The sequence below is a fragment of the Panthera pardus genome, unplaced genomic scaffold (genome assembly GCF_024362965.1).
Source record: "Panthera pardus isolate Hobbes unplaced genomic scaffold, ASM2436296v1 HiC_scaffold_6, whole genome shotgun sequence".
NCBI lineage: Eukaryota > Metazoa > Chordata > Mammalia > Carnivora > Felidae > Panthera > Panthera pardus.
Window position 1 is genome coordinate 61,820,910 of NW_026526991.1, and position 27,141 is coordinate 61,848,050.

General features: G+C 38.3%; 1 protein-coding gene across 6 annotated transcripts in view; it reads left to right on the plus strand.

The window, feature by feature from the left end:
• Positions 1–27,141, plus strand: part of LOC109249202 (cyclic AMP-dependent transcription factor ATF-7) — a 90,830-nt gene that overhangs the window by 3,311 nt on the left and 60,378 nt on the right. For 5 of the 6 annotated variants that reach the window (XM_053895660.1, XM_019419526.2, XM_053895664.1 and 2 more), the window contains exon 2: positions 15,979–16,047. In XM_053895660.1, the coding sequence (XP_053751635.1) occupies positions 16,000–16,047 (48 nt within the window). In that variant the 5' untranslated portion in view covers positions 15,979–15,999. Of the gene's footprint in view, positions 1–15,978; positions 16,048–27,141 lie in introns of those variants that run through there. The other variant, XM_053895666.1, reaches the window with a different exon arrangement.

Genomic DNA, 27,141 nt, shown 5'->3' on the forward strand with positions numbered 1-27,141 from the left:
TCTTTTCACTTCCTAATGTTATAAGGAAGAGGTCCCCACTTCACAGATACCCTATCCCATTATTGGAGGTCTACTTTTAGAACCTTCTTGGGGCGCCTGGGTGGCTCAGTCGGTTGGGCGGCCGACTTCGGCTCACGTCATGATCTTGTGGTCTGTGAGTTCGAGCCCTGCGTCGGGCTCTGTGCTGACAGCTCAGAGCCTGGAGCCTGTTTCGGATTCTGTGTCTCCCTCTCTCTGACCCTCCCCCGTTCATGCTCTGTCTCTCTCTGTCTCAAAAATAAATAAACGTTAAAAAAATTTTTTTTAAATAAAAAAAGAACATTCTTTACATTGTGCTGAAGCTCTGTAGTTCTGCCATTTGCAGCTACAATAAATAAACCTAATTATTTGTCAACATGGTAGCCCTTCAAATATTTGAGGACGGTTATGTCCCATGAAGAGAGGCTTCTCTTACTGGGATAGATATCCCAAGTTATTTCAGCCATTCCTCAAATGACCATTTTTAATAAAGTTCATGTTGCTCATCAACTCGGTTGCCTGAATCTTTAGGGTTTCTTATCTAGAACTGAAATAATGACATCTCAGGTATAATCTGATCAATACATAGTACAAGGGAGAGTATGGCCTCTTTTCTGCTGCACTTGGTACCTCTGTTCTTAAAGTCTAAGATCGCATTGATTTGTGTAATTTTTTACATGTAATTGATGACCTTACATTTATCCTTGTTATTGTCATCTTGTTAGTTTGTGTTTATTGTTTTAGCTTAATAATGTTATTTAGCCTCTTGGCCATTCCTCGTGTCATATTCTCATATTTGTATCATTGATAGATAAATTTGATAAGCAAGACATAAACATGACCCCTATGTGTTTGTTTTAGGTCACTGGTAAAAATAAGTAAGAGTGGAGTGATGCTGTGTAAATCAGCACTCCATTAATCAACCTTTCGGGTAAAACTCAATTGTGAATCCACCTACTGTTTTATGTTCTTAACCTACATTTCCTGTGAAATATGAAGAGGTATCTTGTTGAAATCTAAATATATTGTCTCTGACCTATCCCTGAGCTCCTAGGCTAGTGACCTGTTAAAAAATGAAATGAAGTTAGGGGCTCCTGGGCTCAATTAAGCGTCCGACTTCAGCTCGGGTCATGATCTCAGGGTTTAGTTCTTGATTTCGAGCCCCACATTGGGCTCTGTGCTGACAGCTCAGAGCCAGGAGCCTGCTTTGGATTCTATGTCTCCCTCTCTCTGCCCCCTCCCTGCTCACGTTCTCTCCCTCTCTCATCTCTCAAAAATAAACATTAAAAAAAAAAAAAAAAGAAATGAAGTTAAACATTAGTTGCTACCTAGCTATGTTACGCTAGTGTTTATAGATCACTAGATTACTTGCCGGTTGTTCATAAGCCATCTATTTAATAATTCCCCTATTTTGGGGGCACCTGGGTGGCTGAGTCGGTTGAACGTCTGACTTCGGCTTGGGTCATGATCTCACCATTCGTGGGTTCGAGCCCCACATTAGGCTCTGTGCTGGCACCTCAGAGCCTGGAGCCTTTTTCGAATTCTATGTCTCCCTCTCTCTCTTCCCTTCCCCTGCTCATGCTCTATCTCTCTCTCTCTCAAAAATAAATAAACATTAAAAAAAATAATAATTCCCCTATTTTTTAGCTGTAATTTTCCTCCCATTTCGAACATTGCTGGTCCTGCTTTATTTTTTTTTTTACTTTTTCTTTATTTTTTAAACAATTCTAGAATGATTAACAGTGTTTCTTCATAGTTGGATGTTTTTTGTCATCAGGTGAAATTCTGTTTTAGAAACTTTTAGGAAGGAAAAAAAAAGAAACTTTTAAGAAGAAATGTCATTCCCTCAACATTTTATTCATTTATTCATTTATTTATTTTTAAGTATTTATTTTTGAGAGAGAAAAAGAAAGAGAGAGAAAATCCCAAGCAGGCTTCACACTCCGCACTGAGTCCAACGTAGGGCTTGGTCCCAGGACTGTGAGATCATGACCTGAACCGAAATCAAGAGTCAGTTGGACGCTTAACCAACTGAGCCACCCAGGCGCCCCATTCCCTCAACATTTTAAGTTACGTTTTAAAAAATTAAACTTTTGCCCATGTAACAGTTATATTGTAGCTGCCCCATAATATTGATACCTCCAAATTAGACCTAAGTTTTCATTTTCTGTTTGGAATAAAAACCTATACCACCTGTAAGAAAATACATACACACACACACACACACACACACACACACACACACACACAAAAATTGACATTTATAATTACAGTTTATTGATGTGGTGGGCTAAGTTTGCCATGTTCTGTGCTGTAGGTAAAATTGTGCTAGCAATAAGCCAGAAATCAGAAGACATCTCTCTAGGGACTAAAGACGATGTTGGCAGCCAACATCTTTCCTGTGTGTTAATTTTAGACCTGATAGTTGAATTTATGTTTGAGCAGTTTTAGCTGATAAATGCATTTTTTAAAGCACCTTCCTCTTTTGGGGTTTTAATTTTTACTTTCACTTTTAGAAAATTGCAAATTGTGAATGGAAATGTCTGTGCAGAATAAAGTAGCATGCCATTAGGGACAGGATGCATCTTCTTTTGATAGCTTCTCATCCATCTGAGATTGTTTAGTTACGAATTCTCCTGGAAAGCAGAAGGATGGACTTGACGACCCCTCAAGGTCCTTTCCAGTCCACACATTCATAAATAGAAACTCAGATCAAAGAACTTACTGTTGAAGAATCAGGAAGAAAAATAGAGTGTAAAGAAAATGAAATTGAAATCGTTCTACTGACCCAGTGGGAATGGCTAAACAAAAAGTAAGGAACATAAATGACAAGAAATAACTCCTTTGAGCAAAAACACCAGAAAACAAAACAAAACAAAACAAAACAAAAACCCAAAAAACAAAAGTCAACAACAACAAATATTTTGCATTGGGGTCATTTCATGTCTTTAAATATTTCATCATGATACTTTCTTTCCAAAATTTCCCTGGTGGACACTTTGTATTGAAAGAATGTTTTTTTTTTTTTTCTTTCCTTAAGTCATAGTATTTTGTTTCCTTTCCTTCTCTTGTTTATCCTTTTGTTTAGAAACTTTTTTTGGTGGGGGAAGGATTTGAATAATATACCCACTGCCTGTATACAATGAAGAAGATTCAGTTTAGTTTTGAAAGTAAATGTATACTGCTTGGCTTCCTTAGAGAGGAAGGATGAGTGTTATATTTCAGGAAAAATTTTATGAAAAGACCAGTTTGTTATGTAGTTTTTAAAGCTTTGTAAGCAGACACCTAGGAAAGATTCCCAACTAAGGCAACTGTGAGTTACTACATTAGTATTGTGAAGGGTATAAGAACACTTAGTAGGAGAACAAAACTCATTAGAGACTCACAACTTCACTTTGTTAGCTTTTTCTCATTTTTTGGTGATTTTAATTCTAAATGTTCTCATACATTTGAAACCCAAGCATGTATAGAATTTCTCTTTTGGGGGTACCTGGCTGGCTCAGTTGTAGAGCATGAGACTCTTGGTCTTGGGGTTATGAGTTCGAGCTCCACGTTGGAGGTAGAGTTTAGTTAATAAAAAAAGGTTTCCCTTTTCTATTCAGTACTGCATTTATCCTTAATAAATGTCAATTTATGAAGGTCTAACAAGAGCCATGATTTAGCTTAAAAAGTCACTTTTTGTGAGCTTGTGGCTTGGGCCTCTGCGGGACATTGTTTTGACATAGCCCCACCTTCTCACAAAATCCAACTTGTTTTGAGTAGAATTACCTATTAATATCTTCTTATCTGGTATAGTGCTTTTTGCTGACATAATGGACAAAGGAGATTTATATGCTAAATTGGTCATACTGTATTTGGGGCTTAAAATTTACAATGTGGTAGAAAAATTACATTTTTTTCACATTAAAAAATAGTGTAATCATTCTTTTTGAATAGGAATATGCCTGACTATATTATAAAAACAGGATGATTTATTGGATAGAACATATGACTGCTATAAATGATTTGTGTTGGCACCAAGTTTCTTGCCAGTAATGTTTATTTAAGCTTTATCAAACTTGAGTGACACCATGTTGGTTTTATTTAACATGGTTTTTCTGGTATTTCTGATACTAACTTGTCTCCTGTAGCACCATTTTCTTTATTGTTTTAAGTTATGGGCAAGCAGTAGTTTGTTGATATTTTATACATCTGTGTTTGGGACTGTTGAAAGACAATCAGTGAACATTAGAATACCCCAAACAGATCACTGTGTTGCCAGTCTGTGGACAGTCTTAGAAAATAGATACCCCCCCACCCCCACCCCCTGGACAGTTTCTAACCATTGCCATGATTGTCATCATGAGATAACTGTAGCAATTTCTTATCTAGGACCAACCTCATACTGGAGTTTAATGTTAAAGTCTATCAGGTTTGTTGTTGTTTGCAGTCTGTTTAAATTAAGTCCATAAAAAAAAAAATAGTAAGTTCATGAAGATGTTAAATTTATCCTTAAAGATTAGTATTTTGGGGCGCCTGGGTGGCTCAGTTAAGTGTTTGACTTTGGCTCAGGTCATGATGTTGTGGTTCGTAGGTTCCAGCCCTGCATCAGGCTCTGCACTGACAGCTCAGAGCCTGGAGCCTGCTTCAGATTCTGTGTCTCCTTCTCTCTCTGTCCCTACCCCACTTGAACTCACTCTCTCTCTCTCTCTCTCTCTCTCTCTCTCCCAAAAATAAATAAACATTTAAAAAAGTTAAAAGATTAGTGTTTTGGGGTTGACTGGTGTTGGTTTATTGTTTTAGTGATGATACTTTATCTGAAAATGAGTAGGAAAAAACACAAAACACAACATTAGATTTAAAAAAATTTTCTTTAATGTTTATTTATTTTTTGAGAGAGACAGAGTATGAGTGGGGGAGGGGCAGAGAGAGAGAGGGAGACACAGAATCCGAAGCAGGCTCCAGGCTCCAAGCTGTCAGCACAGAGCCCGACGCGGGGCTCGAACTCACAAGCTGTGAGATCATGACCTGAGCCGAAGTCAGATGCTTAACCAACTGAGCCACCCAGGCGCCCCCAACATTAGATTTTTGACAGCTTACCATTTTCCAGGAATTTTTCAACTCCTAAAATGCATATTGAAGCCAAACATAAATAGGTATAATGTTCTCTAGTTATTTCTAACTCTGCTTCCTGCTTAGCAAGTTGTTGCTTCTTTGTCTTTGCTTTATTAACTTTTCTGAGGATAGCTCAGAATAGTTCCTTGAATCCTCCAAAAGCCTAGAGAGACTTAAAAAAAAAAATTCTAGTCAAGTAGTTGCCTATATGAAGCTGCTTCCAGATAGGTTCTAAGCTTTGGCCATGTGTTGCCTAACTTATGATTCAGCCTAATTCTCACTCCCATCTGTTTTCAGTCATTTGCTACAAAACTATTTGGTCTATTTAAGCTGGCTCCTTTTTTTTTGAAACCTGTCCCTGCATGTCAGAGCTCGAAATCCAGAAATTAATTTTAACCTTCTCTTTGATCAGTCCAGGGTATTCTACTGTTTGTGTATTTCTTAAAGCAATGGGTTTCAAACTGCTTTTGGTCTCAGCACCTATCCCTTTATACTCTACAATTGTTGGGGACTCCAAAGGGCTTTGGTTTGTCTTGGTTATATCTATTGATATTGAACATACTAGAAATTAAAATGGAGCAGTTGAAAAAATATTTATTTTATTTTTAAATGTGTTTTATTTATTTATTTTTAGAGAGAGAGTGCATGAGAGAGTGGAGGGCGGGAGGGGCAGAGAGGAGGGAGAATCCCAAGCAGGCCCCATGCTCAGCACGGAGTCCTGTGCGAAGCTCCATCCCATAACCGTGGGACCAAGACCTGATCCGAAATCAGGAGTTGGGCATTCAACCAACTGAGTCATCCAGGCACCGCGAAAAAATATTACTTTAAAATGATAGCATAAATAACTGTATTATAGTGTCAAAAAAATTTGGGGGAAGGCCTTCAGATCTCTTTAACATCTGGCTTAATAGAAAACAGCTGGATTCTTATATCTGCTTCTGCATCCAGTCTGTTACAATATGTTGTTTTGGTTGAAGTATATGAGGATAACCTGGGCTCACACTGATACTTGATAGGAAAAGGAAAGATTCTTTTCAGATAGTTGTAGATAGTCTTTCCTTGATACTATACCAGAATCCAAAATGTGGTAGTTTCTTAAAGGTTAGCTGTTGTGTAGAATCTAAAACCACCTGTGAACTTTTAATACTTTATTATGTTAAAATGAATTAGCCTATCTTGCCCTTTAAACAGATGGTTTACCCATCTATGACTTGAACGGCCCTCTGAAAGGGTCTCAGGGATCTGTGGGCATCCCTGCACCCCACTTTGAGAACTGCTGTCTGATAGTACCAAACTGGAAAAATACACGCATTTACTATGTGGAAGAACTAAACTTTCCAACCACTTTAGTGCCTCTCAAATGCTGGGTTACTGACCATTTGCATTGGGATTACCCAGGGTGTTTTTTTAAGTGTAGATTCTTGGGTCCCAAAGCCAAGAGAATCCAGGAGGCATAGGAATCAGCATTTTTCAAGGTGCCCAGGTGAATATGCTAAAGATTGAGAACTATAGAGCTAGATTAATTAATCTTATTTTAAGAAAACCTAATTTCTGGGGTGCCTGGCTGGCTCAAGCAGAAGAGCATAGGACTCTTGATCTTAGAGTTGTGAATCTGAGCCCCATGTTGGGTGTAGAGATTACTTAAAAAAAAAAAAAAAAAAAAAAAAAAAAAGAAAGAAAACGTAATTTCTAAAATTTGTAGTCAAATAAAAAGGAATTGGTTAAATAGTCACATTATAAAAGTTCTTATTAATTAACACATATACTCTGACATTTCTTATAATTGGGATCTCCTAATTAAGCATGTACTTTAATTAATAATAGTTATTTATGAATATCAAGAGTTTGCAAACTAAGACCAGAGAGTAAATATGTTAGGCTCTGCAGGCGTGAGGTCTGTGTTGTAAGTACTCAACTCTGCCATTGTAGCATGAAAGTAGCCATAGACAACATGCAAAGGATAAGCTTGGTTGTTTGCCCTTCAAACTTTTTTTTATGGACACTAAAATTTGAACGTCATGTATCGTTTAATTATGATGATTATTTTAATGTTTATTTTTGAGAGACAAAGAGAGACAGAGCACAATTAGGGGAGGGGCAGAGAGAGGGAGACATACAACCTGAAGCAGGCTCCCAGGCTCTGAGCTGTCAGCACAGAGCCCAGTGTGGGGCTCGAACCCACAAACCGTGAGATCATGAACTGAGCTAAAGTCAAACGTTTAACCAACTGAGCCACTCTGGTACCCCAAACTTCATATAATTTTTATGTGTTCTGAAATACTCTTTTTATGGCTTTTTTCAACCATTTAAAAATGTAAAAACCATTCTTAGCTTGTGGGCCATACAAAAACAGGTGGCAGGCTGGCTTTGGCCCACAGACTGAAGTTTGCCAATCCTTGACATATACTAGAACTGGATTGTAAATTGAAAAAGTTTATAATAAAATATACTTAATGTTAAAACTATAACATTATTTAATTTCCCTAGACAAAAACAATGCTCCAAGAACTTATAATCCCTCAAATTCATATTTCTGGACATTCATTTATATAATAAACATGTAAGAAACACCTACTGTGTGTAAACTTTTGGAAAGACACAATTCAGTTGGAAGTAGTTATATAATATACAAGTTGTCATATAATTTTCAGGAGTCCTAAAAAGATGTGCTGTCAATTTTTATATCTTCTTTCAGGTGTGTGAGAATAGGTAACTAGGATTCAGGCCAACCTCAACCTCTTGACTCATCTTTTGCCCATTTTTTTATAACTCTGTACCTCTGTTTTCCAGTCTGTTAGTTAGCAAAGTGCTTTACGCTTTGTGTTTTTACCCAGATATAAAACAGTAAGGCAAGTTAGTTTAAGATTGTAATGATGTATGTGCTTTCTATATTGTCCTTTTGGGGCAGTTAGTTTACGTACTAGTGAAATAATATATGCTAAACTGTTTTTATGCTAAATAACACAGTGGAAAACAAACTCAGAATTTATGAACAGAAATTTCAATTCCTAAATAATCTGCCTAGTAAAACTTGAGTCTTTGTTTTCTGAGATTCACATAACATGTATTATAGTCTCACAGTTCATATGTTTATTGGCATTTTTTCCTTAAATCATTTTTCTAGATGTAATGCAAATCACAGTAGCACCAAGTATCCTATGGAGAATCAAATGTTGAGACTGCTGTGGTAGAGATCTTTGGTGTTTGTACTCTTTGCTTGGCGGCAGTTAAATTATCTTAGAGTCAGAAACTTAGTATCCAAAGTTATGTTCTTGGAGGAGAACTGTTTGTATATAATTTCTTTCTTTTTAATATCATAAGGAAATGGAGCCCATAGAGCTCTGTTTGGGTGCCTGTCTAAACTTTTTAGCTTGTTTATAGCTGAGCTGAAAGGCATTCAGTACCTGCTAAGCTTGGTTTCAGCTCTTTATTCTCTTTATGATGAATGGATGGGGCCATTTCTGAATGTTTAATATAAGTAATACTAGTTGTTAGGGAGCATTCATAGGATTCTGAAAATGAGTCCTTGAAGGTAACAAAGGAGGAACTATCTTGAACTGCTTGATTACCCTGTGTATCGTTATGTTTAAATTTCCACTGTGTCTATTTCTATATGAGCTGTTAGTTTATAATTTTAGAAAGATTTTTTGGTAGTCCATTTTGAACTTGTTAATTTGTCAGTTGGTTCTGTTGCTTTGTAGTAGAGAACGAACAACCTTATATGATTTGTAAGTATGCTGTTTAGTGCTTTGGAATAGTCTAGCAGATGTGGGCCTTTTTGAAACTCATTAGACATGTTTTGTTTTTTTTCAGTCATGCAGATCAGCATTTTTTTTTTTATTAGCTTACATCATATTCTGTATTTTTATTAAAAGCAATCTGTGATCATTGTAGACTTTGGAAAATTCTGAAGGTACAAAGAAGAAGACAAAATCACCTGGAATACCATTACCCAGAGATAATCATTATTAACATTTGATGCTAATTCCCTTATCTTTTTTATGCTTATTATTATTATTTTTTTTTTTTTTGCTTTTTTTTTTTCAGTAGGCTCTACACCCAATGTAGGGCTTGAACTCATGAACCCAAGATCAAGAGTCTCAGAGTCACTTGTTCTATTGACTGAGCCAGCCAGGCATTGTCCCTATTTTGTTTTCTTTTTTTGTAGATTTGGAATTATGGTGCATATGCAATCTTATTTATTTTTATTAAAATTTTTTTTAAAAATTAAATTAAAATGTTTATTTTCTTTTTGAGAGAGAGAGAGGGAGCGAGCATAAGCTGGGGAGGGGTACAGAGGGGCAGAAGAAGGCTCCTTGCTGACAGCAGAGAGCCCGATGCAGCATGCCCTGAGCATGAGTCGGGCCCCCAACTGACTGAGCCACCCAGGTGCCCCACATATGCAATTTGATAGCCTGCTTTTTTCCCCCCACAGAATGTATAGCATTTTCTCATGTCATTAGATAGCTTTCAGAAACGTTATTCTTAACAACTTAAATATAGTCTATTGTAAGGCAATATCTTAATTTATATTTATCCATTCTTCTTAAATGTTTAATTTCCGTTCCTTTTTTGTTGTTACAAATAGAACTATGATGAACATTTTAATACATAAGTGATCCATGTTTTGGACTTTAACCTCAGAATAAAGTCCTGAAAGAATGATTTGTTCAAAGAATATAAAACATTTTAAGACACTTAATATAAATATTGCCAGATGGCTTTCCAGAACGATTGTTCAAGTATGTACTCCCAAAAGTCTTATATGAAGATGCCCTTTCTACTGCATTCTTTTATACTTGAAAATATATCTTAACAGCTCTGGCCTAGGTTTTGTTTTCAAGGGCCAGTGAAGGGTTAATTTGACAAATAGCTTCCTTCTCCCAATTTCTTAAAGTTCTAACCAAAAACTATGGAGCCTCCTCTATGTTATTTGGATGATAAGGAAAGCATAGAGTTAGTTGGTTGTACTAAGTCACATCAAGTACCTTAGGCACAAAGTAGCTGTAAAGTATATACTTAAAATATGTCATTAGACTTTAGTCTTTATTTTTTTTTTAATGTTTATTTAGAGAGAGAGTGCACACGCAAGTGGGAGAAGGGCAGAGAGAGAGGAAGAAACAGAATCCCACGAAGGCTCCGAGCTGTCAGCACAGAGCCCAACACGGGGCTCAGTCTCACAGACCATGAGATCATGACTTGAGCCGACCTGAGCTGAAATCAAGAGTTGGACGGTTAACCGACTGGGCCACCCAGGTGCCCCTTTTACCAAGAGTTTTAATCCCTCTTTTGTGTGCTCTTGTCTATACTCTGGAATTGGCTAGCAAAGGAACTTGACAAATGACCACAAAGAATAAGAGAAATAGCAAGGGATTTAATATACATACTGATCAATCTGACTAATTGAACTTTAAATTAAGCCATCATTCTTACCACTTACGTGGCATCTCTTATGCCAGTTGACAAAGATTCTTTGACCAAATTTTAGTTAGGTTCGAGAAACTTCTTGTAGGCCTACCTGTGTACTTTCTTGTAAGATACAGTTTTAGCAAGAACCACCCCCCCCCCCCCGCCTTCGATATCTGATTACCCTCACATCTGATCAGGTTTTCCATCTTTCTCAATCCCCCAGGTTATATGTGATCATTCTAGCCCATCTTTAGCAAGAATTTGGGGATGCCTAGGTGATTCAGTTGGTTAAGCATCCGACTTCGGCTCAGGTCATGATCTCACTGGTTCATGAGTTTGAGCCCCACATCGGGCTCTTTGCTGTCATCACAAAGCCCACTTCATATCCCCTGGCCCCCTCTCTGCCCCTCCCCCACTCTCTCAAAAATAAATTAACGTTAAAAAAAAATCTTATTAGGTCGGTTTAGCCAGAATCCCCCTTTGTCCTGATATTTCCTTTTAGTAATTTTCTATCCATTAACCCCTACTGTGGTCGTTGGCTGTAAATTTCCACTTGTCCATGATGTATTTAGAACAGAGCCCAGTTCTGCACTGAGGTCTCTTTCCCCCTATTACAATAGTTCTGAATAAAATCTGTTTTTTACTGCTTTAACTACTGTTCGGCTGTAGTTTTTCTTTGACACAGATGAGTGAAAGATTCTTTTCTTTCTTCTTCTTCTTTTTTTTTTTTTGCAAAGGATTATTGTCTTTTTCAAAAAAAATGTGTATTTATTTTTGAGAGACAGAGAGAGAGAGAGAGTGCAAACAGAGGAGGGGCAGAGAGAGGGGCATAGAGGATCCGAAGTGGGCTCTGTGCTGACAGCAGTCAGCCCAATGTGGGGTGTGAACACACCATCTGCGAGATCAGGACCAGGGCCAAAGTTGGGTGCTCAACTGACTGACCCACCCAGGTGCCTCTGTCTTTTTATGTCCACTTTGCCTGGCACTTAGTAGTTCCTAAGTAATACATTTTGAATGAATGAATGATAGCTAGTCTGAACCCTTTCTAGATTTTCATGAATCTTTAATATTAATGTTTTTTTGATATTAATATGTTCTTCTCATTTTATATACTTAGTAGTATCTGCTTTTTGTTATTAGGAACTAAGAACAGGGCCTTGGGTGTGTTCATATATGGCCTTTATTCCTTACAAAAATTGGGCCATTTTATGAACAGCAATTGGTTACTAAAGAAATAATCAGGGGCGCCTGGGTGGCGCAGTCGGTTAAGCGTCCGACTTCAGCCAGGTCACGATCTCGCGGTCCGTGAGTTCGAGCCCCGCGTCAGGCTCTGTGCTGATGGCTCGGAGCCTGGAGCCTGTTTCCGATTCTGTGTCTCCCTCTCTCTCTGCCCCTCCCCCGTTCATGCTCTGTCTCTCTCTGTCCCAAAAATAAAATAAAAAACGTTGAAAAAAAATTTTTTAAAAAAAAGAAATAATCATATTACACCTGGGTCCAGAGAACTGACTTTGTAGTCCTCGGTGACAGATTCCATCCTCATTCTGTTGAAACAGAAGAAAAAAGGATAGATATACCTGTGTGTAGATATACCTGTGTGTGTGTACACATAGGGAATCAGTTTTCTTATTTGCACATTGACCATTTTAGGATATACTTCTGGTTCTGTCAAAACTATGTAACAGATTTTATGAAATTATCCCAGTTAATAAAAATCAGTGTCTGAACCTTGGATTTTCTTCACTTCTCTCCTAGCATTCAGATAACTTTCTGTCTTTTGAATAAATAGTAATTTTTATCATTTATGCATTCTGGTGAGTCTAGTACATGAGCCTTTTTCTCTGCAGACTTGGCCTCTAGGATAGCCTTTTTCAGCATCTTTGTTTTCCTGTTCTACGATCTCCTCTGAAAGCATCTCACTTCCCCTTGGAAGTATCTCTCAATATATGTATGCTTTGCCTTTCATTTGTTGGCTAGTTCTATAAAATGCTTGAGTTTCATCCTGAGGAATAGATCATGGAGAAGACAGCAGACTTGAGTGTCGTGCCCAGACAAGTGATCTACTTGTCAAGTTGTACAGTTACAAATGGGCCGTGAGTTACATTCTAGTGAATGGCAGCATTATTATTCAAGATTTCACCTTTGTCTCAGTCTGTTTATACTATAGAAATGTGTTGGTTTTGTTTTTGAGAAGGCATCAGTTTGACCTCTCTCATGTGTGAGATTTGTTTTAAGTATCAAATAGAAATAAGCAACACATTCTCTATATGTAGCAATTGATGCAGCAGATTGGGAATTAAAAAGATGTAAACAGGATTTTTTTTTTTACTTTTTTTTTAATGTTTATTTATTTTTGAGAGAGACAGAGACAGAATGCAAGTGGGTTGGGGCAGAGAGAGAGGGAGGCACAGAATCTGAAGCAGCCTCCAGGCTCCGAGCTGTCAGCACAGAGCCCGACGTGGGGCTCGAACTCACAAGCTGTGAGATCATGACCTGAGCCGAAGTCGGACGCTCAACCGACTGAGCCACCCAGGCGCCCCGGGATTTATTTTTAATGTTTATTATTTTTGAGAGGGAGAGCACAAGTGGGGGAGGAGCAGAGAGAGAGGGGAGACACAGAATCCGAAACAGGCTCCAGGCTCTGAGCTGTCAGCACAGAGCCTTACATGGGGCTCAAACCCACCCGTGAACCGTAAGATCATGACCTGAGCCAAAGTTGGACGCTCAACTGACTGAGCCACCCAGGCGCCCCTAGAATTTTAAGTGGGAGAACAGATCATTATTGTTGTTGCTAAATATTCTTTAAAAAGACAAATCACTTTGAAGTGAAAAAGCAAGAATGATGGAAATGAAAAAGAGCAAGAGACGGAGGAATGATTTAAGAATAATTGTGGGTACTTAGGAAAGAGGGCCTTCTTCCTCCCATTTTGATCTTCCTTTTGGTGAAAATGGCAAAACAAAAGCTAGTAAAGTGGGAAGGAAGCAGGAAATCCCAGTTAGTGACTGTCAGATTTCAGTATTTAAAGAGCCATGAAAATGCTTGCTTCTGTTACATTTAATACTTTTCCCCCAACTTGGTTTTGCCTTTTGTTTTCTTTTAGAAAGTCATGATATTGCATTTCTATTCCTAGTAAGGATGCAGTTAAATAAAATTTGGAAGCCATATATTGTGATGTGATTGTACAAAACCAAGAAAACCAAGTTAAATTTTGAATTTTGTGGTTTGAGGGAAATTGTTCCAGAGTGTATTTAATCCCTCTCTGTGCCAGTGCTGCCCTAATCCTCAGCCAGCAAGCACCCTTTTCCTCTTCTAGGTAGAAGACAGAACATTTAGCCTCAAATAACAGAACGAAGGTAAAAGGAAGGAATCCTGCCTGATTCCTTATGTTATGTCTGCTCTAGCCCTTGTAGTTTTAGTCCTGGTTGAAAATCTGTTAGAGGACCTTGTTGAAATAAAATTCTCATTTTGTGATTATATCAGGAAAGCAGGTTTGGGGAGTAGGAAGTGGAATTATCTCCAGCACAGCAGTTAGGAATTTTTCGAGAGATGAATTGCTTTCCAGAAATGTTCTGAATTTTCAGTCCTAGTGGCCTTGGTCTTTGTATTTATTTACTTTTATTTACTTGTATTTATTTTTTGCACTATGTCATAGTTCCAGAAAGTGCTAAAAAACTCATCACGTATTTAAAACAAACAAACCAGAAAGCCCCCTTGTCCTGGGGCTGTGTGAAGAAGAATAAAGCTCTCATTTTCCCAGTACCCAATCATCAGCTCGAGCTGGCTTCTCCTAGGAACAGAATTTATTGAAGCAATTTATCCTGGCTAAATGTGATATAAATCTGTGTACACCTATGTACATACAGGCGCCCTTCCATTACAGCAATGCTGCAGCATCAGTTTCCTTCATAGTTAGACCCTGTTCCTATCACCCTGAAAGATGACTAAGAAGCCCGTTCAATTTTATGGGGCACCCCACAATTTTGAACACTGATTAGTTGTGGAATTACTGATCAGACTACCAGAAATACTGGTTTCCAACCCCAGAGTGAGTCTTAAGAGAATAGAAGAGATGTTACCTAGCTACCCTCTGAGTTTTAAACATGCTTTTCTGATTACCAAATTCAGTCCAGCATTTTAACATTTTATTTTAATGCAGACCTGAGTGAGGTTAACTCTGACCTTTTGATTTTGGTTACAGTTCTGAAGTTGTTTCTAGGCATATTCAAATTCTTCTTCTTCCTCTTTCATCTTCCCTTGTTAATATTCTTTTATACCCCTTTCTTTCTTGTAGAAGGATGTTCAAAAATGTCCTTTAGGAGTTTATTCTATGAAGACTGTTTTTATGCCCTTCCCCCCACCCCTTCCAAACACTGTTTATCTTTTAGGAATATTTTCCCTAGGATTTGCATTTCTCATCCTTATCTACCTCCACCTCTATTTTTATTCCTGGTTGGGAAATGAGAAATTTTCCCAACACATTCATATTGGAATTATTGTTCTTTGACAAGGAATGTCTATCAACATTTCAAGAGTTTAGCCTCAATAATTAAAAAACAACAACAGTGTAAGCCCTGTTAAATTCTTCAGAGAAATAGAGAGGATGGATGGTGATGCCTTTTAGTGCCATTTCTTTTATCCCCTGCAGCAGCGCACATCTGTTGGCTGCAACAGAGCAGCCCAAGAACTCTGGCCGAGAGCAGCACAAACAGCCGGAACATATTCACCCAGTAAACCCCCAAAGAGTCGACATTTGTTTTATTGCTGCTTTTAAAAACCTAGCCATAAATAGAATTAGAGGGGGAAGGGCACCGATATTTCTCCATTTGCCACAGACGATTGGTGGGGGGAGAAGGAGGCTCCCAGTGGGGAGAGAAGGTTTTTATTTTTATTTTTTTATTAATGAAAATCATTTCCCGTGTAGCCCAATAGGATGGGTGCTTTGTTTTCTTTGGCAATAATCTGGGATAAACGGCCCTTGCCAACAGTCTCGTAGTTTATACACCAGGGAGCCAGATTATAGCCCTGTAAAATGGAGCACCCCTCCTATAATCCCTTAATTAATTAAATGACAAATTTTGGTCTTCTCTAGTTCAGAAATATGGCTTCCGCATCGAATGTTCTGTGGATTTATTGACATAGGGAACTGCACTGGTTGTAATTCAGTAGACTGGAGGAGTGTGTTATATACTGTAGCAGAAAGAGGGAAAATCTAGCAAAAGGTCTGAAATTCCTTGACTATTGAGGTCTAAATTTTTCTAATTAAAAGTTTCAGTTGAGGCGCGGTAGATCATATGCCACCTGTCTAATGGGTCTCCCCAAAGTAGCCTGTGTTTATAGCTTTGATAGACAGCATTCTTGGAGCACCTGTTTCTAGGCTTGATATTTTTGAAGCACTTTTTTTTTTTTTTTTAACTCCAGCGTATTTAACATAACTTTTCCCCCTGCCTCCCCCTCCTCAGCTCCGCTCTGCTATATGAAATATGGGAGACGACAGACCGTTTGTGTGCAATGCCCCGGGCTGTGGACAGGTACGTTTACAATATACTTTATTGTGAATGTCTCGTTGTGAATCAAAGTGGCTGTTTTATCACTAAGGCAAAGAGTTTAAAGCCGGTATTTTACGTGATCACTGGAGGTAATCAGATCAGAGGATTTGCAGTGTGTAAATCCATGTTATGAGGAAGTGTAGGCACTCTACCGTAATGAAATCTGCCTTGCTCTCTTTCATATTGTTATTCTACTGGTGTTTGTTTCCCGACACACAGTGTTGGGGAATACATGTTGCTCTCTCCTCCTTTATAAAGCTATCCATCTAAATACAAAACAAGTTTAGAAATATCTTTTCCTCAACCTTCAATGGATATAAAAGTCTGCTTAACATATTTAGAATAGGCAGCCGAGAATATACCCGTTCATTGTGAACCACAATTTGCTGGAATCTGTTGGATTTTTTAAATAAGAAAAAAAAAAGTTTCTTTGGACTGTTGATCCAGAAAATCATTGCTGGTAGCTAAGGCAGATATCTGTCTATGTAGGGAAGGCAAATCCAGTGTAGAACCTGAGATGTCGCAGCAGATATATGAACTACAAGATTTCTTAGCCATTTTCCCTCTTTTATGCCATGAAATGCCTTGTGCTGTTCGTCAGCTGCCATGTTATTATTTGCATATGTGTACATTTTGTGTCAGATATTTTTCATTATATGCTTTTTTAATAAAGTAATTTTGTTGAAGTTACCTTTTTTTTTCTTCTTCCCCATTTTGCACCTTCTTAACTCTTCTTCCTAGACCCTTCCCTACTGCCATGTTCCACAAAGGATGAAGAAAGGAATACAAAGAAAGTTTTATCTGCCTTCATGAATTGATTTTATGGAACCTGAAGGTTGAATTTCTGTTCAGTTAGGAATATGCCATGTGACTGCCCAGTGACACTTACTGGTGGTATGTGAGATTGCAGACTAGTTCTATTAAACATTGTAAATACTTAGACAAAAAGAGAGAGTTAAGTTCCAGAGATTCCTAGGAATTGGAATTTGAGAGGTGAATGAGATGGGGGTGGTGACAAGGAATGGGCAGAAGGATGATTCCACATTCCAGTAAATGCTGAAAATTTCAGAGAAGACTAAAAAAGCCATTATATTCTGAAGTATTCAGCATCATAGGGTATATTTCCTTCCTTGTCAGAGTTTTCAACTTTATTGTTGGTTGGATGTTTTCCCCGTGTGATTTATGTTTTATTCTTTTACAATAGAAGCCACCTGAGAAATTAGGATAAATTTGTTTCCATTTTCAAACAGCTGTATTAGAATATATATCTGAACTTGATCCCTCCAGATTTTTGTGTGTGGATGTGTTGATAGCAGTAGTTACTGTGATTTCCATAATTGATACCTGGGACCCTTTTCACTTATCTCCCTTTAAAAATCTGCATTTTTGGTGAAAAGAGTTATTTTTCTCATACTTACATTTATTTTTCTTTGTTCATGGCTTAAGCTACTCAGTGCCCCTCTTATATGTTGTATGCTGAAAACCACCTAGACAAGGACTTAAAGAAATTAAAATGGAAAATCATCTCTTAAGCTCTCGGAAGAAGAAAGGTTTAAATAGGTTTCTTTAGACTGTCTATCAGAAAAGAGTAGTTTTCACTGAAATTTGTGAGATCCCAGACGGTTTTGTGTTTGTTTGTTTGTTTCTTTTTGTTTTGCATTTTTTGGACTAGAGGTGGTAAAAACAGTAGGACTTTTTACTTTGGTTCCTTTTGTATTGTTGGGTACTGTTTATCATAAGCCTTTTCCTTCCCCTATTCTTCCTCCCATTTCTGAACTGTCTGCTGGTATTTTGGTTGTTAGGACTCATTATAACCTCTAGTATAAGTCCCAAAGGCTTTTTTTCCCTTTAGTGGATATGGTACTCAGGGAGATGAGTATCTTCTTTTGGATTCAAGGTACTTGTTTCATAGAAAAGCATAGAAAACTCCGGCTTAAGTCTATGAAGGTAACTCCTTTGCATGTCAGAACTTTATGGTTAGGTAAAATTGTAGTTCTTTAGTTATATTTAGTCTTCTTCCAAGTTTCTCCCAATATCTAAGTAAAATTTAACTCTAGGATCTCTGCAAGACTCATTTTACTGTGATTGCTTTCTATTATATGAAATAGTGGAAATCTGGCAGAGAAGATAAATTTGGGAAAGCGAACTACCCTTGGCCTGTCATCCAACTTCCTTATATCACTTGAAAATGGTTTCATCCTGGAGCCCCTTTGAGGCCTTCAAGCTATGTATAATCCTCTGTCATTGATTCAAATTTTTTATTCCAGAAATGGTAGAATAATAATTTTTTAAAAAGGCTATGTAAATTCCAGGACTGGCGATAAGGACCATGGTAATTTTTACAAGACACGGTTTGGAACTTACTGCCATAGAAGCCTCAAAAATCGGTGGCTCCGGTATACCACTTAGCGGAAGAAGGAATGAAAGCAAATTACAATTCAAGAGACTGATCCTTAAAAAACCAACCAACAGACGAAAACTATGTGAATCTTGCATTATTTCAATATCTGTTCTGTGCCCGGACTTTACCCAATGGGCCCTAAACTCAGAAATCATCTTATGCCTTAATATTAAGGGAAGGTGAAAGGAAAATTTACCTAAAATAGACTAGTGGATTATGCTCTCCACCATATAATCAAAACCACCGGGCTTTCAATGGATACGTAAACATGTTTTGGTTGCTAGGTCTTTAATGGCTGTTATTTTTGGATTCTGTTCATGATCCACTTCCCAACAGTAAGTCTGATGTGACACAGCTGAATTCTAAATATGCTGCATGTACTTTTTTTAAAAAAGATGGCTGCTGAAGGTTGTGTTCTCTGCATTCTTGTCTGAAAAGACAGATGAGAGGGTGTTTTGAGCCCTTTCATTTCTGCTCTCCTGTTGAGACCGTGTTTCTCTTGAGGCCTAATCACTCTCATGAAGAGGAACTTAGGGAAACCAATATTCTTGCTAATACCTCTCTATGGAATGTGGTAGCAGGAGTAGTTAATAGAGCTGCCTCCAGAGAATGGGTTAGTGTTGTTAAGGCAACAGTACCCCAGATACCCTGTGGCAAAGGGTTGGTTGAATTTGAGTGGTTTGGGTTTTTGAAATGTTTATAAGATAGCAGCATCTAATTAAAACCATTGTGACCATAAAATGGCTTTGCTTCTGTTATTAAAATAATAAAAGTTTCGTTTGGTGCCGAATTTAGGTAGTTTTTTAAGTTTTTTTTCTTTTAATTTTTTTTAATGTTTATTCATTTTTGAGAGAGAGAGAGAGAAACAGTGTGAGTGGGGGAGGGGCAGAGAGAGAGGGAGACACAGAACTCAAAGCAGGCTCCAGGCTCTGAGCTGTCAGCACAGACAGAGCCCGACGTGGGGCTCTGCACGGGGCTGGAACCCACAAACCGAGAGATCATGACCTGAGCCACTCAGGCGCCCCAGTCTTTTAAGTTTTTGATGCTTTGAGAGACGTTTTTATTTAAAGATGGATTGTAAAGTTGTTTTATTTTATGTGCAAGCAGAAACAATTACAGTTGACCCTTGAACAGTACAGGGGTTAGGAACACCCATGGGGAGTTGAAAATCTGCATACAACTTTTGACCCCCCCAAAAAACTTAACTACTAATAGCTTACTGTTGACCTAAAGCCTTACCAATAATATAAATGGTTGATTAACTCATATTTTGTATGTTATATGTACTGTATACTGTATTCTCACAATTGAGTAAGCAGAGAAAAGCAAATGTTATTAGGGAAATTGTAAGGAAGAAAAAAATTTACAGTATTGTACTATGTTTATCAAATGGACCTGCCCAGTTCACACACCCGTGTGGTTCGAAGGTCAGCTGTACTATGTTTTTGACAGTAATCTTGGATTTGTAAATGCAGTTAGATAACTTATCTTTTAGATGTTTTTTGTCCAGTTTTTATTACTAGAAGTCAACAAATTCCATATTCCCATACCTCCCTCTCTGGAACATGACACTGTTTTGCAGTACAAATTACACAGATTTCAGTAGCCCTTCTGGTTATCATAACAAAGCCTTTGAGCAGAAGCTGATCATATAAGCTTATTACTTAGAATGTCTATTTCCTTAAGAACAGGAACACATTTCCTCGGAGGAGATACTTCTAATGCACAGTATCATCCCATTATTAGCCACTGAGAAAGATTTCTGTCATAACCAACTCTGTATCAACTCTGTCCTTTTAAGGACAAATCTTTTGATTGTTTCTCTGTCCAGTGTGACCTGATCAGCTCTTGTTATTTTTTTTCCCCTACGGATGTGTCCTACCAGATCTTTTCTTCTCCCAGAGGACATTTAGGTACAGGTTGAGGTTCTGTTCATATCTGAGACCTGAAACACATAACTAGCTCATAGACCTCCAGGGCCTGCTTTCCCTTTCTAAGGCCAAGAATAGCAATAGAGCCCTAGTTGTGGTGGGATTGAGGGCAGCTTCTTGTACCTCCTTATCTTGTCATATAATAGGAATAATGTTTATGGTGCTGTAGTCCTGGCTTCACTTGGCATTTAACCAACCTCCAGTGCTGTTTATTGCTTCGTATCCTCTGCCTCCATGAACATTATCCCTTAAATCTCTATTGCTTTGTAATATATGAGGCAACAAATAGCTTCTATGATTGGTTAAATGCCGGCATACTACAAAGGTATATGTTTTATTGCCTATGTAACACAAATCTATAGAGACTTTCTCTGTTATCCCAGCCCTCCCTTTAAATGGACCATACTGGTACTATGGGACTCTGGATTTTTAATTCTATCCTTCTGGCATGTTTCCCTATTACCTGGCATTAACACAAAAGAAAAGAAGGAAAATGGGTTGGTGCTGGTTACTAATTCTTTATGTTAGGGGAGCATCTTGAATTAGAGAATAACAAGGAAAGAAGTGGCTGGTTAGGTAAACCCCATTTATGGTGGTACGTACCATATTTACATGCTTCGACAGGTGAGGGCAATTTCAGGCAGACAGATAAGCCTTTCTTCCTCACCCCCTGCCAAGAGTTTTAAAAAAATTCAAATTTTTATTTAATAATTCATATTTCATTCAATAATTCATCCAGTTCCCATCTGGTAAGAGTGCCTGCATGCTGTCAGGCAGCTGAAAATACACTGCATTATACACAATTAGGCCAAATGCTAACCTTGTTTTTTGTAATAATATGTTGATTTTGCAATAACTTTCAGTCCACTCTGACTATGCTGCAGTTTTATGTAGCCTTGTGATGGAAGTAGACCACCATTTTGCATTGTGTAGACAAAATTGGGACTGAGGTTTTTAAAACTATAAATGTATTAAGAGCAAGGAATTCAACCTGTTTTTAACGTCAGATCTGGCACTCTTGACGCTTGCCCTTAGAAACGTGTGGTTGATTATTTTAGGTTTTCGTATTACAGTTAGTGTTATGTTACTAAGAACATGGTAGATTAAAAGCATCCCTGCTCCAGTTTGCCGAGGGGGTGGGGGGGGGGGGTGGTGGGGGAGAGGCTGTATGAACCTAATTAGAGCTATACCCAGGAAATTAAGATGAAATTTTTCAGTTATTCACTCTTGTTTTCCTTGGGTATGACTTAATATTTGGAATGGGAGCCCAGAAGCTGTTCTCAGAGCATTCCTGGTGGAAAAAAAATAAAATCCAGTATCTTTGTATCTCCGTTCTTCCTAAATCAGGAGAGAGGCTGTTTGTTAGTCCCTTCTTTCACAAACTGCCTTCTGTCTCTGGGAGCCTGTCCTTCGTTAGTCCCTCTTTTGCCACCCCTGCAAAACCACATATAGCTAGGTTGTTAACTTGCAAGATATTGTCATCGTCGTGTAGAATTCATCATTCTTTTATCAAATACTCTTCCAGCTAATGCGGCAGATTGAAGAACAGCCAGAGTGTTCCCTCTTTCTGGTTAGTGTGTTTCTTTAATGCAGATTGACTTGCTCAGCAGTCGCATTTTGTCTGAAGCCCTTGTTAGGGCCTACTCTGTATGTGGATTCATAACACATCTGTGTGTACATCTACAGTGCTGTATAAATAATAATAAGTAATCACCAGATGGCCTATAACTGCTCCTCTGGACCCGCTGGGTCTCTTGAAGCTGTTAGTAAAGTCTTCTGGCGTTTTGCTGGGGAAAACTTGTCATAGATTTATTTCTAAAAAAATTCAAACTCACAACTGGGTGTTTAGGACTAGATATTGCTGTCTGTGTTGTAAATATTTAACAGGCTTTGTACAATGACAAGTAAAAGCGCCATTACTAACCACACACGGTGGCTGTGGAGCTCTTCTTCCCTCCCGGCCATTTAGAAAAAGGAAACGAAATGCCGATAAATTGTGCATTATGAACACGGTGCAAGAGATGCTGTCTGGAAGCTCTTTCATAGGAGAGGAAAGAGAACCTCAGTGTTCTGCTCAAAGGATGGAACCGGACAAACTTAAGCTTTTTAACCATATGCCAGTGACTTCTATTAAAACACAATGTCCTTTTTCAATGGGACTTGCAGTACAAGAAAAGCCCCTTCATCTGGAGTTAGGGAAGAGCCAAGTCTTGATCTTAATTGAGTCTTTATAACCAAATGATAAGCCCCTTTGAAAGGGTTACAGTTGCAAGTATTAGTAAACACTTAGCTAAATTTATATCTAAAAATGTAAGATGCTTATTGTTTGCCAGTATTATTTATAAAGCAGAATGCCTTTATTTTTGCCCTTTTTTTCATTTGTTTTTGTCAGAAGGGTTATATATTTTGCTCTTGGGGAAAAAAGTCTTATTCTGATTTTCTGCTTATAAATTTCTGTGCTATATTTCGCTATTGCTATTACCCTTGCTCCAGTACCTATTTCAGGGTACTTGCTCAGAACAGCAATGCATATTTTAAATAAAAATAGAACTGATTGTCTCTAAATTTTAATGTTTTAAAATCTTTGTTTGTCATAAGATAAAAAAGGTTTCACACAGAAATTGCTTATCTTAACTCTCAAGCCTAGTTTTCTTTTGTCTGTTGAGGGTCGAATCTATTTAACTATAGAGGGACTGTCCTATAAATCATAGCACATGGCCGTTACTTTCAACTAGGATACATAGAAAGCTTTTCTCTTTTAAAATCTCATCTTGAAGAAGTGACATACAAATTGTGAGGGAGGAATGCTGCTATTAATAGTTTATTGTGGATATATTTTGTTTCTTAAATCCCTCAGAAAATTATCAGGCTAAGGATAAGATTTCACGGAGGTAAACATTGTGGAGAAAAGATGGAAGCTTTGCGGTTTATCTCTTTGTAACAGCACCTTTGTGTTTTTACTTTGAAATTTCTTTGTGCAGGGAAATATACCACCTAAGACTGTGCTTTGGTAAGAATCTGGCCTATTTGCAATTGTCATGTGAAAGTACAGAGAGAAGGAGAATGAATTTTGAAATTAGCCCATTCCCAGTCTGGCACGCCATGTGCCCTGTGTGGCTGCTGATCCTGCCGGCAGATTGAAGAGCTGAACCAACTTCTGCTCTAAAGACTAAAATTGCCAGCCATCATTCCAGCTCTTAAATCTTGTTGTTCACATCGATGATGTCAGATTTTGAGCAAACATCGTTCTGTCTTTAGATCCCAGGAGGAATCTGCAATTCCCTGGGTGTAAGGAAAGAGTTCTTCCTTTTTGCCTTTGAAAAACTTGAGTAGCTCTGCAGGGAAAGTCAGCAGAATAAATCTGCAGCCTGGCCGTGTCCTTTGAGTCATTGTAGAAAGCTGAGTGCTCTGCTCGGCATTCAGCAGATTGGCTGTCAGAGTTGCAGCTCAGCTTATCAAAGACATAGTCTCTCGAAGAGCCATTTATGTTATTCCGGAGAGAATCATCCTGTGGCAAAAGGAACGCCTCCTTTCTCCTCCCAGGGGTCATATCTTCTTTTGATACTGGGCAATTATCCCTTGATTTTCCTGAAAAAAGACCTCAATTTACCATAAAGATTGGCGCGAGCACAGGTTGCAGACTTGGTTACAATGACAGCTCTGATTTCTTAGCCACAGGGAGAGGCATCAGGGTGACACTTGTAAGTATGCCAGAGGCTTAATGCTGGTGATTTTTCTGCCGAGTATCTCAGTACCCCTTATAAACTTGGTTTCTCTTCTCTTTCTCTGAGGGAGAAAACATTTGTTTTAGTTTTTTGCATACCAGTCACTAAAAGTGATGTGAGAGTTGTCTCTCTCTCTCTCCTTCACTCACTTCCTCAAGCCTCTTTCCTTGTCTTCAGTTATCATCCTGTTTATTTTGAGATCAAGCTCTGTAGTTTCATCAAGCTCCATAGTCTCATTTTTTACTTTTTGCCTTCTTCTTGTATAGCTTATCTTGGTTGTTAGTAGTCATTGTACCTGGCGGGGATTATTAAGCAGTGCCTCCTCTAATTTAAAAAAAAAAAAAATAGACTTTATTCTTTCGATCAGTTTTACATTTACATTTACAAAAAATTGGGTGGAAAGTATTGGAGTTCTCCGCTACCATATCTTGTATTAGTGTGGTACATGCGTTACAACTGATGAGCCAATGTTGATACATTAATATTAACTACAGTCCATAATCTGCATTAGAGTTTAATCTTTGTGTTGTACATTCTGTGGGTTTTGACAAATGTATAATAATATGTACTCACCATTACAGTATCATACAGGATAGTTTAATTGGCCTAAAAAAATCCCCTGTGTTCTATGTATTCATCCCTCCCCACTCCTACCTCCAACCCTTGGTAACCACTGATCTTTTTACTGTCTCCGTAGTTTTGCCTTTTCCAGAATGCCCTGTAATTAGAATCATGCAGTCCTCTAATTCTTTAAAGTTGTGAACAGATAGGGGTGCCTGGCTGGCTCAGTCGGTGGAGTGTGTGACTCTTGATCTTGGGGTTATAAGTTCGAGACCCACATTGGGTGTAGAGATTACTTTTAAAAAAATCTTAAAAAAAATAGTTGTGGGTAGATAACCCTACAGTTAGGAATAGCTGGGGAAAGGAGGAGAGAAAATTAAACATTTGAGGTCACAGCTCCAAGGTCCCTCTAAAAGTCCCGAGAATCTCTCCAGGAAGATGAAAGTGGCAGCCTTTCTTCTCTACTGGGAGTCTCTCTGATGTTAAAAGATTTGGCTTGCCTAGTGACTGTTCTACTGGTTCTATGTGTTGAGAGCAAAAAAGGATAGGATGAACATTGAATGGGCTGTATGTATCTGGAGAGTCCCGGTGTTAGGTCTGAGCAAAGCAAGAGGAAGTAGAGCCCATGATCCCTTTTCCTTTGAGGTTGAGGACAATAAAGTCGCCTTTCCGTTGCTCCCATGGGCAGCCTTATATGTGACTAAAGAAAATCAGTGCAATTTAAAGGTAAATAAGAAAGACTCCCTGTCTAAAAGTAATCCTCTATACTTCTACATTAGTTAAAGATTCATAACGAATAAGTTATTAGAAAAGTAGATAGGGAGCTGTCATTGGCACTTTAGTATAAATCAGTTTAATCATAGATATAGTACTGGCTACATAAGCAAGGAGAAGGTTTTATTTGGGTTAAGGGATAGTGGATGAGGACTGGCTTAGGTGGAATGGTTCTTGAGCAAAGGAGACATGGCAACTTTTTTTTTTTTTTTTAAACGTTTATTTATTTTTGAGACAGAGAGAGACAGAGCATGAACGGGGGAGGGGCAGAGAGAGAGGGAGGCACAGAATCCGAAGCAGGCTCCAGGCTCTGAGCCATCAGCCCAGAGCCCGACGCGGGGCCCGAACTCACAGACCGCGAGATCGTGACCTGAGCCGAAGTCGGACACTTAACCGACTGAGCCACCCAGGCGCCCCAAGACATGGCATCTTTTGAGGATGTCAAGGATAAACAGATTTATTTCTTAGTTTTGTTTTGGGCTATTTCAGCTTCCTTCTACTGGAAGATAGTTGAGAAGTATAAATCTTAAGGACACTAATGAACACTAGAAGCAACTTAATTAAATCTCTTTGGCTAGAAAGAGAGACATTTCCTCCTTTTCCTGTTCTGGAAAATTTATATTGATAAAATATGGGGGAAGGAGAGTGACCCGATTTCTCTAGTTCTAAGATTCAAGTTTCCTATCTACTTAGAATTCCAACTTCCTGGTATTGGGTAAGATCTCTTTTCATAAAAATAGTGACTCTACACCTTCTAGGTTTGGCTCCACATGAGAATCTTCCAGCTTTGGCCTCAGTGCTAATTTAGTTATCCTGCTTGTTGAACTGAACTGACTCTGTGGTAAAGTGAACATTAGCCTAGGGAAGGCTCTATAACGTGATGTTGGGGATTAATATCAGAGTGCAGAGCAACAGATACATGTATACATGTACATACATACACAATTTAGAGGACATGGTGTGTCTGTATGATACGGAAAATTATATTCCACCCAAGGATCATATGGGGGGAATGGGAGAGGACAAAATACAAAGAAAATTATTTAACTTTATCAATGTAATAATAATAACAGCAATAGCAGTATACAATAGCTAACTGAGCTCTTATGTACTGTGCAAAAAGTGCTTTTATAGATATTATTTAACCCTAGAGATCCCCTGAAGGAGGATATAATATCCCTATTGTACAGATGAGAAAACTAAGGCTCAGAGAGACTGAATAACTCAGATGAGGTCACACGATGTTTTGTGTGACCAGATAGATTCCAGACTGGCACTCTTTAACTACTAGGCTAAAGTGGCTTCTTATTATTCTCCTTGTACATGTAAATATACCCATCTAGCATAGGGGAAAAAAAGAGAGAGAGAGAGTGAATAAGCAGTAATTTTTTGGCAAATGGTCCCAGTGCAATCAGTTAAGTAAGTCCTGACAACAGGTTATTACTGATCTAGGCATTTGGCTGCTATGCCAGAGAGAGCTGGATCTACAACTGTACAAAAAGATAAGAATTCTTACTCAGATGAAGAGACCTCTCTGCAGCCGCATGAGCCTTAATCTGTAATGGTTTTTTATTTGCCTGGGAATGCTGCTGAGATGTGATGAACTCTCTGTGAGGTAAACAACCACTGTTGTGTAGCAGGGACATGATTTTAAGATGAGAAAGAAAACAGATTCTTGACCAAC